Source organism: Macaca thibetana, chromosome 1 (assembly GCF_024542745.1).
Source record: "Macaca thibetana thibetana isolate TM-01 chromosome 1, ASM2454274v1, whole genome shotgun sequence".
In the NCBI taxonomy this organism is placed as follows: Eukaryota; Metazoa; Chordata; class Mammalia; order Primates; family Cercopithecidae; genus Macaca; species Macaca thibetana.
Genome location: NC_065578.1, coordinates 12,023,433 through 12,037,390, shown reverse-complemented (window position 1 = coordinate 12,037,390; position 13,958 = coordinate 12,023,433). Strand labels below are relative to the sequence as shown.

At 45.5% G+C, this 13,958-nt stretch overlaps 2 protein-coding genes across 3 annotated transcripts in view; both read left to right on the top strand.

Annotated features, from left to right (window-relative positions):
* The window catches only part of DHRS3 (dehydrogenase/reductase 3), a 1,035,619-nt gene that overhangs the window by 765,035 nt on the left and 256,626 nt on the right, over positions 1-13,958 (top strand). The gene's annotated exons all lie outside the window — the stretch shown is intronic.
* LOC126953105 (PRAME family member 17-like) lies at positions 8,336-13,837 on the top strand. Of its 2 annotated transcripts, XM_050788477.1 has the most exons (4): positions 8,336-8,390; positions 10,760-11,071; positions 11,464-12,042; positions 13,162-13,720. In XM_050788477.1, exons 2-4 carry the CDS (start codon positions 10,785-10,787, stop codon positions 13,718-13,720), a joined length of 1,425 nt encoding a protein of 474 aa, XP_050644434.1. In that variant the 5' UTR covers positions 8,336-8,390; positions 10,760-10,784. The 2 variants fall into 2 exon arrangements, with proteins under 2 accessions (XP_050644434.1, XP_050644442.1); XM_050788485.1 differs by lacking the exon at positions 8,336-8,390 and having other exon boundaries at positions 10,759-11,071; positions 13,162-13,837.

Genomic DNA, 13,958 nt, shown 5'->3' with positions numbered 1-13,958 from the left:
AGACCCTTTCTCAAAAAAAACAAACACAAAAACAAAACAACAACAATAACAAAAACAAAACTCAAAACAATACAACAAACGATAACGACAATTCTTATTTATTTGTATTGAAGGGGTGGCCTGCCCCTCCACACCTGTGGGTGTTTCTCGTAAGGTGGAACGAGAGACTTGAGAAAAGAAATAAGACACAGAGACAAAGTATAGAGAAAGAAAAGCGGGGCCCAGGGGACCGGCGCTCAGCATACAGAGGACCCACGCCGGCCCCGGTCTCTGAGTTCCCTTAGTATTTATTGATAATTATCTTTACCATCTTAAAGACAGGGGAGTGGCAGGACAATAGGATCAAAGAAAAAAGAGGAAATCGGCAGTAAGACATATGAACAAAAACCTCTGTGACATGAATAAGTTCAAAGGAAAAGGCTGTGCCTTGAGATGCATATGCAAACATCTCCATAAACCTTTTAGCAGCATAGTTTCAGTCTATCACATGGGGAGAAACCTTAGACAATACCTAGCTTTCCTAGGCAGAGGTCCCTGCGACCTTTGGCCGTGTACGTGTCTCTGGGTATTTGAAATTAAGAGAATGGTGATAACTTTTAACCAGCAAGCTACCTTCAGGCATTTGTTTAACAAAGACACATCCTGCACAGCCCAAAATCCATTAAACCTTGAGTCACCGCAACACATGTCTCTTGCAAAGGACAAGGTTGGGGGTAGGGTCACAGATTAACAGCATCACAAATACAGAACAAAATGGAGTCTCTTATGTCTACTTCTTTCTATATAGACACAGTAACAGGCTGATCTCTCTTCCTTTTCCCCACATGTATTTAGAATTAGTTTTGAAAGTATCTGGCCGGGCGCGGTGGCTCAAGCCTGTAATCCCAGCACTCTGGGAGGCCGAGGCGGGCGGATCACGAGGTCAGGAGATCGAGACCATCCTGGCTAACACGGTGAAACCCCGTCTCTACTAAAAAAAATACAAAAAACTAGCCGGGCGAGGTGGCGGGCGCCTGTAGTCCCAGCTATTCGGGAGGCTGAGGCAGGAGAATGGCGTAAACCCGGGAGGCGGAGCTTGCAGTGAGCTGAGATCCGGCCACTGCACTCCAGCCCGGGCGACAGAGCGAGACTCCGTCTCAAAAAAAAAAAAAAAAAAAAAAAGAAAGTATCATTTATTTTGAGACTTCAAACCACATTAGATATTTTTAAAATGTTACATTGCATACTTTAAATACTAAATTCCCTTAATAATTTAAAATTTCAATTTATATCTTGAAATGTATATAAATTACAATTGAATATTTGTACATTAAAAGAATAGATTTTCTTTTTTTTTTTTTTTTTTTTTTTTTTTTTTTGAGACAGAGTCTTGCTCTGTCGCCCAGGCTGGGGTGCAGTGGCCAGATCTCAGCTCACTGCAAGCTCCGCCTCCCGGGTTTAGACCATTCTCCTGCCTCAGCCTCCCGAGTAGCTGGGACTACAGGCGCCCGCCACCTCGCCCGGCTAATTTTTTGTATTTTTTAGTAGAGACGGGGTTTCACCGTGTTAGCCAGGATGGTCTCGATCTCCTGACCTCGTGATCCGCCCCTCTCGGCCTCCCAAAGTGCTGGGATTACAGGCTTGAGCCACCGCGCCCGGCCTAAAAGAATAGATTTTCTTAATTAAATACCGTTACAATATAGTCCTGTTTACACCACTAACTGATGCCACATGGTCTGATCCACCAGAAGGTGGCACCCGAGGCCCATGGGGTGGGAATTTTCTCTGCTTCAAGGAGAGATGAACTCAGGCTTGTACTTCCCATTGCGCCCCCTGCTGGCTGCGGAGGGTCCACCGTCTGGGGGAATCCTGATGAAATGGTGGCCGCCTGTAGAAGCTGAGTCCTATTGTGTGCCCTGGGTTCCTGCTTCCTCCCTGTTACCAGGAATGGAAGGTAAAATTAAAGGATGAAGAATTGCTGGGACTTAGGCTAGAAGGGAAATAGAAAAACAAGATGCAGTTATTAAACTTTTATTGTATGCTAAGGGAAATCAAAGATAAAAGTTAATTTTTATGCCGGGTGTGGTGGCTCACGCCTGTAATCCCAGCACTTTGGGAGGCTGAGACAGGCAGATCACCAGGTCAGGAGATTGAGACCATCCTGGCTAACACGGTGAAACCCCGTCTCTACTAAAAATACAAAAAAACTAGCCGGGCGTAGTGGCGGGCGCCTGTAGTCCCAACTACTAGGGAGGCTGAGGCAGGAGAATGGCGAGAACCCAGGAGGCGGAGCTTGCAGTGAGCCGAGATTGCACCACTGCACTGCAGCCTGGGCGACTGAGCAAGACTCTGTCTCAAAAAAAAAAAAAAAAGAAAAAAGAAAAGCCGGGCGCGGTGGCTCACGCCTGTAATCCCAGCACTTTGGGAGGCCGAGATGGGCAGATCACGAGGTCAGGAGATCAAGACCATCCTGGCTAACACTGTGAAACCACGTCTCTACTAAAAATACAAAAAATTAGCCGGGCGTAGTGGCGGGCGCCTGTAGTCGCAGTTACTCGGGAGACTGAGGCAGGAGAATGGCGTGAACCCGGGAGGCGGAACTTGCAGTGAGCCGAGCTTGTGCCACTGCACTCCAGCCTGGGCGACAGAGCGAGACTTCATCTCAAAAAAAAAAAAAAAAGAAAAGAAAAAAGAAAAAAAAAGTTCATATTTATTAAGTGCACCATCACTCAAAACACTGAGAATCCAACTGCTTTATTTCTTTTGAAAAACTCACTAAGAGTGGCTTAAACAGTGACCGTCTTTCCCACAGCACAGCACAGAAGAGGTAACCCGCATCTTCCAGGCCTTGGGGCACTGTTCTGTATTTTTTTTTTGGAGAGGATGTGGGGAAATAGGAACACTTTTACACTATTGGTGGGACTGTAAACTAGTTCAACCATTGTGGAAGACAGTGTGGCAGTTCCTGAAGGATCTAGAACTAGAAATACCATTTGACCCAGCCATCCTACTACTGGGTATACACCCAAAGGATTATAAATCATGCTGCTATAAAGACACATGCACACATATGTTTATTGAGGCACTATTCACAATAGCAAAGACTTGGAACCAACCCAAATGTCCATCAATAATAGACTGGATTAAGAAAATGTGGCACACATACACCATGGAATACTGTGCAGCCATAAAAAAGGATGAGTTTGGCCGGGCGCGGTGGCTCAAGCCTGTAATCCCAGCACTTTGGGAGGCCGAGACGGGCGGATCACAAGGTTAGGAGATCGAGACCATCCTGGCTAACATGGTGAAACCCCGTCTCTACTAAAAATACAAAAAACTAGCCGGGCGAGGTGGCGGGCGCCTGTAGTCCCAGCTACTCCGGAGGCTGAGGCAGGAGAATGGCGTGAACCCGGGAGGCGGAGCTTGCAGTGAGCTGAGACCCGGCCACTGCACTCCAGCCTGGGCGACAGAGCGAGACTCCGTCTCAAAAAAAAAAAAAAAAAAAAAAAAAAAGGATGAGTTCATGTCCTTTGTAGGGACATGAATGAAGCTGGAAACCATCATTCTGAGCAAACCATCAAAAGGACAGAAAACCAAACACTGCATGTTGTCACTCATGGGTTGGAACTGAACAATGAGAACACTCGAACACAGGGTGGGGAACATCACACACTGGGACATGGTGTGGGGTGGGGCAGAGGGGAGGGATGGCATTAGGAGATATACCTAATGTAAAAGACGAGTTAACGGGTGCAGCACACCAACATGGCACATGTATACATATGTTACAAACCTGCACATTGTGCACATGTACCCTAGAACTTAAAGTATAATAAAAAAAACAAAGAGTACAGTGTCTGTCTATGGAAAGGAGAGTGGAAGTGAATCATGGTAAAAAAAGGAAATATATATAGATGTAGATATGAATAGATAGACATACACACATCTAGCTGCAAGAAAGAGGAATGTCATGGACCAATGATGACAGTGAGCCATGTAAAAAGGCTACAATTCTTGCGATTGTGTGTCCGTTTTCAGGATGGGTTGTAGGTTGCCTTTTCAGAAAGGCTGATGCTACAGTCATAGCAAATAAATGATTATAAAATGTGTTTCCTTTCTGGGGCATCTCTGGAGAAATCTCCAATGATACAAGAACTCATTTTACTAGGCAGGTGATCACATAGGTAAAATTTTACAGATCCAATGGCACTACCATTAACTTCATTATCCTTGGTATTCTACAAAGGTTGAGGGAACAAATGGTATCTTGAAACTAAAATTAGCTAAACTAACAAAGAAAATTGGATTATTATTATTATTATTATTATTTTTGAGACAGAGTCTCTGTTGCTCAGGCTGGAGTACATTGGTGCTATGTCAGCTCACAACAACATCCGCCTCCCAGGTTCAAGAGATTCTCCTGCCTCAGCCTCCTGAGTAGCTGGGATTACAGGCGCATGCCACCCCACCCAGCCAATTTTTGTATTTTCAGCAGAAACGGGGTTTCACCGTGTTGGCCAGGCTGGTCTCAAACCCCTGATCTTGTGATCTGCCCACCTCAGCCTCCTAAAATGCTGGGATTACAGGCATGAGCCACAATGCCTGGCCTAATTTTTTTTTCTTTTCTCAAAAGATGGTGTCATAGTATTGGGTTCTATGCACTTAGGAGAGTGAGCCCATCTTTCAGTAACAATATGACTCAATACTGCAAGAATTTGATGCAGTATTTCAAAGACTATTTCCAGTAGATGAAGGAGGCTTTCAGTAATGTTTAGACCTTTGGGGCCCTAGTATTTGGAGACTGCATCCTTTAGAAAGGACACCAAGGGAAATCTGCCCATGAGCAGCATTGGATGGGTCCGTACCAGGTGACTTAAAATTAAGGATATCCAAGGAAAAGCCTTCCCTAGAAGCAGACATCATCACGTGGTAGACAGCTTTTCCAAGACAATGGAACAAGACTCCATTTGATCTTCTTCCATTCATTGAGTCTTGGTTTTGTTTTGTATTAACACAAAATGCTCAAACCTATATTTTATGTTGTTAGATACTTTCACCACTCAAAGCAAACACTTTCTAAAGTGTCCTGTTCAAAATGTACCCACTCTCACTAACCAATGCAAGTGCTGGCTATGGAGTCATTTAGATGAAAGGGAAGGATCACGACTAAATAGTAGAACCTGCTCTCATATACAGTTGGGTAGCAACTGAGGATGCTAACTTCATGATAAGGTTTGTTATCCTTCCTTTGGAAGGTTGGTTAATATTTATAATTAAATGATTTGGCACTAAGAAGAAGCTATAGGTACAAATGGGTGGCCTATGACTATTATTGATTTCATTACTGGTAATTGATCTCTATGCCTAGAAAACATTAGTACAACTGCCTCTAGTCTAGATAGCGTCCCAGACTCCCCCTAGAATCAATCTCTTTGGTCTGACATGCATTATGAAGACTGGAATGCTATACGCATCAACATAGACATAGAATCAGAACATGACCATGTTACCCTCTGCCATATAATCAGACAACTTACTGAAACTTGATGTTGGTTCACTGGAAACTCTATTGACAAATAGAAAGCATCTATAACTCTGCTATATGAAATAAATAATAGTTTCATTTATTGGATGCATCAGTACTCAGGACATATTAGGAAAGAAACCTATTCATTCTTCAATGGAGATGGCATGCAAGGATTACTTTATAAAACTCATAGACATAGTATTTCTACCTGCCTGAATTCAAACCATTACTATGCAACCTGGTGTCAGTGGAAGGTAAGGTTCTTGAGGTAGAAATAATTAAAGAAAGCTTCATTGGATGTAAATGTCAGGATTGACCTGGAAGACACACACTGGCAAAGTGGGTGTTTTCCAAAGTCTGTTACAAGTTGGAATACTTTTGTAAGAAAGGTTAAAAGAAGGGAATGGGACTCTTCCTATCATTTTGTTTTGTAATTTTCTTTTGTTTTATTGAACTGGCAAGGCTCAAATAGAGTTGAGGTTTTGTTTTGTTTTTTCTATTGGAAGGTACAATACAGAGGTTACAATCATTGGCTTTAGATTACAACATAACAGGCTAAAACATTTTCCTTGCAAGGAAACCAGCAAAACTTCGTGATCAGAATCAAATCAGTGTCCTTCTCACTGTCAGTGGGTGAAGCCTTCATCAATACTTGTAGAATTTGAGGCACTCATGAACTCCCAGTCAAATTCTTTACTCAGGGACAGGATGTAAGGCAATCATAAGACCTTCCACAGGTGGTTAGTTTGGAAGACTGACCAATGTGACATGCAAGTTTTCACTGGCAATATGCAGGCGCAGATATGACAAAGAATAATCATGACCTTCATATCACCTCAGCCATTGAGGAATGGGATCCTTTTGACCCATTCTCTCCATAAAACCAGGTTACTCACCTTCTGTGGCAACAAAATATATGGTCTACTTTACAGAGAAGGAGACTCTGAAAAAAAAATATGTTTATTATGAAATAAGCAAAGGGATGGGAATAGATGTGAGATTATTCGGGGAGATAAAGGAAGATGGAAAGTTTTGAAATGAAAAATAAGGAGGATTATATATATTGTTTTGAAAGACTCATCCTTAGTCATAAGGATCAAAACCAAAGGGGCATCAGTGCAATGTTGGATCGATTCCTCCTCCACCCACTCAGTAACCCCCAACATGTTTACCAAGTCTTCGTTCACTCCCAGGATCCCATTAAAAACCCAGCTCAACCCTGACCAGCCTCGGCCCTCACTTCCATTTGTAATTTTGACAAGACTTTATTACAGGACCATCAGGCTCCTATGCCTGCTGCAGAGTAGCTTACCAATATTCTGAGACAGCAGGGTTTGCAGCAGAGAGTTTAATGATCACAGGGTGTCTGAATGAGAAGCTAGGAGGAGATTCTTAAATTCATCTCCCCTAGAAGTACTGAGGGTTTCCAGTGGATCCTGAATAGCAAGGGGCTGGAAAGTTGGTGTAGTGGTAAGAGGGATGAAGTCATCAGGATGTAGAAACTGCATTCTTTGGTGAGTTGGTGCCTTGCAGGGCCCTTCAGATCAGCTGGCATCAGTAGTTTCACTGACAGCAGAACCTGAAGGGATATCTCAAATGAAAAAGTTAATGTTTTACAATGCTTAAATTGTTGTCTGCAGGGCAGTTAAGGGGAACATGTAATCTAAGGTCTACATGATCTTGGGACAGCAGGCTGCCAGCAACCATAAAGAAGCAGGTCAGAGAGCAAGCTGACCTCATGATGAATGCTGAATACGCAGCAAGCTTGGTTTATTTTTGTTTCTCCCCCTCCCTTCTTCATCGATCAAATTTATAAAGTTTATAGGTGTGCTTTCAATTTCTTCCAGAGAAGACTTAACCTAAGCCCTGAGACTACTCATGCCCTCCATGGCACCTCTCTTCCACGAGAACGAGAGTATAATCTGCTACCTTAGGTGATACAAAACCTACAAGACCATTCGATACGTGGAGATTTTTATTTTGATATTGTAGGGACGACTCCTCTGTTCTTATAAAGCTTTTTGTAAGTATACAGCATTTTAATAATTTCGATGTGGTCAAAGATCTCCCAACAGCACTACTTTCAGATTTTATTTTTCTGTCTAATGTCCAGAACAGATCCAACCCTTCCCTGCCTCACACTCAGGACTATGAAGGTCACATATTAGTAAAAGTCCATCAGTGTTTGTGGAGTTCATGAATGAATGAATTCTTGTTTATTTTGTTTGTTTGTTTTGTTTTGTTTTGTTTTTTGACAGAGTCTCCCTCTGTCACCAAGACTGGAGAGCAATGGCACAATTTTGGCTCACTGAAACTATTGCCTACAGGGTTCAAGTGATTATCCTGCTTCGGCCTCCCAAGTAGCTGGGTTACAGGCACCTGCCATCATGCCCGGCTAATTTTTGAAGTTTTGTAGGTACAGGGTTTCTCTTCGTTGGCCTGGCTAGTCTTGAACACCTGAACTCAGGCGATCTACCTGCCTTGTCCTTCCAAAGAGTTGGGATTACAAGTGTGAGCCACCTCACCCAGCCTTGAATGAATGAATTCTTGACTTCCACCCTATCCCTAACACTGTCAATTTCTTGATTCATGAAATTAATATGGATATCTGATATGAATGGATGTCTGATTCAATCCATTAATCTGGGGAGAGCCAAAAACTCAATCAGGATTATCTGGGTGGAGCTTCAGAAATGCAATCAGATATCACTTTTTGATTGGAAGCTAGCAGTGGATACGTGGAGGGGTGTGGGTGGGAGTTGTGATTAGAAAGGTCAATAAAAGCTTCTAAAGACCCAGAGGAGAGACCCAAAGTCTTCAAGCCTGGAGTTACAGCTTGGTTCTTCCTGAGGTCTGAGCACCCTGCAAACTCAGTCTAGATCTGGTAAGTGCCTAATTTCTGTAATGACACTCCCATCTGACCTACAGTCAGATGGACTGGGATGGTGACAGTGCAGCCTACGATGGCACAGAGATATATCCTGTCTTTTTTTTTTTTTTTTTCATATGAACAACTAGAAGCTTTGAGTTTTTTCCTCCAAATACGGTTGTGTCTTTATTGCAAAAAATTGTGTGGTGCTTTGCATTATGTCATTTCAAACTTCTTGATGGGAGCAATAACTCATGCTTATAACCCCAACAATTTGGGAGGCCAAGGTTGGAGGATCATTTCAGCCCAGGGGTTTGAGATCAGCCTAAGAAAAATGGCAAAAACCTATCTCTACAAAATGTTCTTTTTTGAGAGGGGGGATGGAGTCTCACTCTGTTGCCCAGACTGGAGAGCAGTGGCATCATCTCAGCTCACTGCAACCTCTGCCTCCCAGGTTCAAGCAATTGTCATGCCTCAGCCTTCCTCCTGAGTAGCTGGTATTACAGCCATCTGCCACCATGCTCAGACAATTTTTGTATTTTTAGTAGAGGTGGGGTTTCACCATGTTGGCCAGGTTGGTCTCGAACTCCTGACCTCAAGTGAGCCACCTGCCTCGGCCTCCCAAAGTGCTGGGATTACAGCCGTGAGCCACTAGTGCTCGGCCTCCACAAAATATCTGTATATTTTTTAATTAGCCAGGCATGGTGGCATGCATCTGTAGTCCCAGCTATTTGAGTGGCTTACACGGGAGAATCACTTGAGCCCAGAAGATTGAGGCTGTGGTGAGCCATGCTCACACCACTGCTGTACTCCAGCCTGGGCAACCGAGTGAGACCCTGTCCAAAACAAACAAACAAAAAAACCCCAAAATCTTAACCAAAGAGGATCTTTGACCCTAATTTTAAATCAATCAGATCCTCATTGTAACTCTTCCACCCAAATGGCGACATGGGTGTGGGGGTGCATACCTTTAATCCCAGTTATGTGGAAGCCTGAAGCACGAGAATTGCTTGAATCTCTAAGGCAGAGGTTACAGTGAGTCGAGCTGGTGCCACTGCACTCCAGCTTGGGTAACAAAGTGAGACTCAGCTACCCCCACACCAAAAAATATTAAATTATACCACCCAGGTGATCATTGGGTACATGAAGATTTCTACTGTGTTTTCTTAGGGACTGTCATGTCTGTCTTTGTAAAACTGTTTCAACTCTGAAATATTTTGATACATTTGATGTGGCCAAGGATCTCTCAACAAAGATACTTTCAAGCTTTTTTCTTTCTGTCTAATGTCAGGAAGAGATTCAACCCTTCCCTATCTCACACTCAGGACTATGAAGGACACATATTAGTAAAGCTCCATGTTTGTGGAGTCAATCAGTGAATGAGTCCTGGACTTCACCTTATCCCTAATTCTTTCACTTTCATGGATGAATATCTAATTCCATTGGTTAATCTGGAAGAAAGCCAAAAATCCAATCAGGATTAACTGGGTGGAGCTTAAGAAGTCTAATCAAATGTAGTTCTCTCTCTCTCTCTTTTCTTTGAATCTAGCCTGTTTCCCAGGCTGGAGTGCGGTGGTATAATCTCAGCTCACAGCAACCTCTGACTCCTGGGTTCAAGCGATCCTACTGCCTCAGTCTCCCTAGTAGCTTGGACAATAGACACAGGCCACTGCCCCAGGCTAATCTTTGTAATTTTAGTAGAGGCAGGGTTTTACCATGTTGGCCAGGCTACTCTCGAGCTCCTGACCTCAGATGATCCACCTTCCTCTGCCTCCCAAAGGGCTGGATTACAGGTGTGAGTCACTGCACCCAGCCAAAGTGGTTCATTTTTAAGATGTGTAAGAGGTGTGTATTGGAAACATCTGTGTCTTGTGAATGATGCATAACAGTGTCACATAGCTTTCAAAGCTTCTCACTGAAATTTTCAATAATGAGGCCGGGGCAGAGGCTCACGCTTGTAATCCCAGCACTTTGGGAGGCCAAGGCAGGTGGATTGCTTGAGTCTAGGAGTTCGAGACCAGCCTGGACAACATAGTGAAACCCACCGTCTTTACAAAAAGTCAAAAAATAAAATATTACCTGGGCATGAGATCTGAGCTTCAGAGATCCTCGGTAACATTTCCCGGTGTTATGAGTTTAGTGGAGCAGAGGCTAATAATTCATGGACTAAGAGTGATCTTGCTGACTCTTTAGAGGTTGGGACACACTCTTCTTGGTATCAGAAGGGTAGAACTATATCTCTGTGGTCACTTATTGCAGAATGGAATTGGAATAAACTGAGGGCTCTTTCACACATGCTGGAGAAATGACTTTGGCCCTAGGAGAAGTGGGGGTTGCAGGGGATTGGCCTGAGAAACTTGCCTTTTCGCTGGATTGTCCTCTAGAGCTTTTCCTTGCAGATTTGTCAGAATGAGCCTCCAGTCCCCATCCAGACTTCTGGAGCTGGCAGGGCAGAGCCTGCTGAGGAACCGGTCCCTGACCATCTTCACCCTGGATGAGCTGCCCCGGGAGGTCTTCCCTCTGATGTTCATGGAGGCCTTCAGCATGAGACATTATGAGGCCCTGAAGCTGATGGTGCAGGCTTGGCCCTTCCTCCGCCTCCCTCTGGGATCCCTGATGAACACACCTCATCTGGAGACCTTGCGAGCTGCGCTGAAGGGACTTGATACGCTGCTGGCCCAGAAGGTTCGGCCCAGGTGAGGTGACTCAGGTGGCCTGGTGGGAAGGGCCCAGGCATCCAGGGAAGGGGACAGCTGGCTCAGGCGTGGCGGGGTTGGGGAGCTAGGGTGGCTCAGAGGCTTCTGATGGTGCCCATGAGAGGCCTTGGCCATGGCCCAGCTCCTCTGGGAAAGGACTGCTGACCATGCAGGGTCCACCGAGGAAACAGGAACCTGCTTCCTCCCAGTGGAAGGTCAAGGTACTAGAAGTGGGTGCCAGGGAGAATCCAAGGGGGAACGGGATGGAGAAGAGACAGAAGTGGGAGCACTGAGGACAGAAGCAGCTGACTGATGTCCTGGATGTGGAGGGAAAGCTCAGGTCGGGGGTGGGTCCTTGCTCATTCTGAGCTTTTCCCCCATGTGACTCACAGGAGGTGGAAACTTCAAGCGCTGGATTTGCGGGATGTTGATGAGAATTTCTGGACCATATGGTCTGGAGCCCGGGCCCTGTCCTGCTCCCCAGAGGCCATGAGTAAGAGGCAGACAGTGGAGGACTGTCCGAGGATGGGAGAGCGCCAGCCCTTGAAGGTGTTCATAGACCTCTGCCTAAAGGCCAGTACGCTGGATGAATGCCTGAGCTACCTCTGTGGGTGGGTCCACTACAGAAGCGGTCTCGTGCACCTGTGTTGTAGTAAGGTGCAGAATTACTCAATGCCCACTTCAAGTTTCAGAAATCTATTGGAAAGGATATACCCAGACAGTATCCAGGAGTTGGAAGTCAGGAGAAAGTGCTCTCTGAATCAAACAGGAAAGTTTGCCCCTTACCTGAGCCGGATGAGCAATCTTCGCAAACTCTTTTTAGCCTTCGGTTATGATGGTGAGTCATACGTGAGCGGCCTCCAGCAGTTCATTCCTGACTTGGACTCTCCATTCCTCTGCCTGTCCTACCCCCAGATGCTTTATATAAGAAAGGTCAGCAATATCAAAGAGCACCTGGAGCACCTGCTCAGGTAAGAAAGGATGGTGAGCTTTCTCTGCAGACCATACCACAGACTTTTGTTCTTTTTCACAGTAAACGCTAGTGGGCATCTACTGTGTGCCAGCCACTGGTGACGTCACAGGGAATGGGAGGCTAAAATATCAGTGCATTACGCTCTTCAGTGCTCTATATCCTGAAGTGGGTATCACAAGACCACTCAAACAAGGGCAGGGGGATGGCCTGGGGTAGATGCTACAGAGAGACATGGAGGGAGCTGGTTAGTTGGGGGTTCAGATCTAGTGAGGGTGCATTTGTGAATTCCTTGTTAGGAAGTGTGTTTAAAGTGAATATGATGGAAACGTATTCTTCATACAGAGGAGGGTATGAAAGAAGAGAAAGTGCGGCCGGGCGCGGTATCTCACGCCTGTAATCCCAGCATTTTTGGAGGCCGAGGTGGGCAGATCACAAGGTTAGAAGTTCGAGACCAACCTGGCCTCGAGACCAGTGAATCCCCGTCTCTATTAAAAATAAAAAAAAAATTAGCCGGGCATGGTGATGGGCACCAGTAATCCCAGCTACTTGGGAGGCTGAGGCAAGGGAAGCAGAGGTTGCAGTGAGCTGAGATTGTGCCACTGCACTTCAGCCCAGGTTACAGTGTGAGACCTTGTCTCAAAAAAAAAAGAAGGGAAAGTGCATCAAACTTGTGCATTTCACAGTAGAAACTCTGTCCTCAGAAGCTTAGTAAACACCAATGATCCTGTCTCTAAATCACTGTCTGTAAAATGTTGTTTAGAACCCCAGGAGAGGTAATTGATATGGGAAGTGCATGCTTCTGGGATGGAGGGTGAGGGAGTAGGCCTCAGAGTGGTATCAATCACACAAGCAAGGGTGAAAGGACTGAGCCTAAAGTGGAGCTGCCCCTGAATGATCTGAGTCTTCATCAGGCAGCACCTTGCATGCGGACCATCATCTGATGATGGGAACAAACTTGTGTTTGGGTGAAACAGGCTTCCCCATTGCAGGTTACCATAACACCTGTGTTGTAGTAAGGTGCAGAATTGCTCAATGCCCACGTTTACCGTTGACATTATTTCCCACCCCCTCCGCTAACTGGCACCATTGCCCATAACTAACTTCTTGCTCTCCCTAGGTGTCTCAAGAACCCCTTGGAGGCCTTTACATTCTGTCATGCTTACCTAACTGATCGGGATATGGAGTGTCTGTCTCAGTACCCAAGCCTCAGTCAGCTAAAGGAGCTGCGTCTGATTCATATCCTAATGTGGACCACCAATCTTGAGACCCTTGGAGCTCTGCTAGAGAAAGCTGCTGCTACTCTCAAGACCCTCGTCTTAGAGGACTGTCGGATCCAGGACCCCCAACTCAGGGTCGTGTTGCCTGCCCTGAGCCGCTGCTCCCAGCTCACCACCTTCTACTTTCGTGGAAATGAGACCTCCGCAAATGCTCTGAAAGACCTGCTGCGTCACACAGGCGGGCTGAGCAAGTTAGGCCTGGAGTTGTATCCTGCCCCTCTTGAGAGTCTTGACAACAGGGGTCATGTCAACTGGGAGATCCTTGCCCCAATTCGGGCTGAGCTGATGCGGACGCTCAGGGAAGTCAGGCAGCCCAAGAGGATCTTTTTTGGTCCCGTTCCCTGCCCTTCCTGTGGCTCATGGCCATCTGAGAAAGTTGACTTCCATCTTTGCACCTAGGGAAGAGCTGGTTAGTGGGATGGATAAGCTTTCTTCTGGACCCTTGGACACTGAAATCTAGGACATAGGTGCTTTTTTTTTTTTTTTTTTGATGGAATTTTTCTCTCTCCTCAGGCTGAATTACAGTGGCACAATCTCATCTCACTGCAACCTCCACCTCCCAGGTTCAAGTGATTCTCCTGCCTCAGTCTCCCTAGTAGCTGGTGTTACTGGCGTGTGCCACCACGCCCATCCAATT

Excerpts from the sequence above, each read along its gene's own strand:
- LOC126953105 (XM_050788485.1), top strand. The coding sequence starts at position 10,785 with ATGAGCCTCCAGTCCCCATCCAGACTTCTGGAGCTGGCAGGGCAGAGC. Across the intron at positions 11,072-11,463 it reads GCCCAGAAGGTTCGGCCCAG|GAGGTGGAAACTTCAAGCGC; the intron begins GTGAGGTGACTC and ends TGTGACTCACAG. Across the intron at positions 12,043-13,161 it reads CACCTGGAGCACCTGCTCAG|GTGTCTCAAGAACCCCTTGG; the intron begins GTAAGAAAGGAT and ends TGCTCTCCCTAG.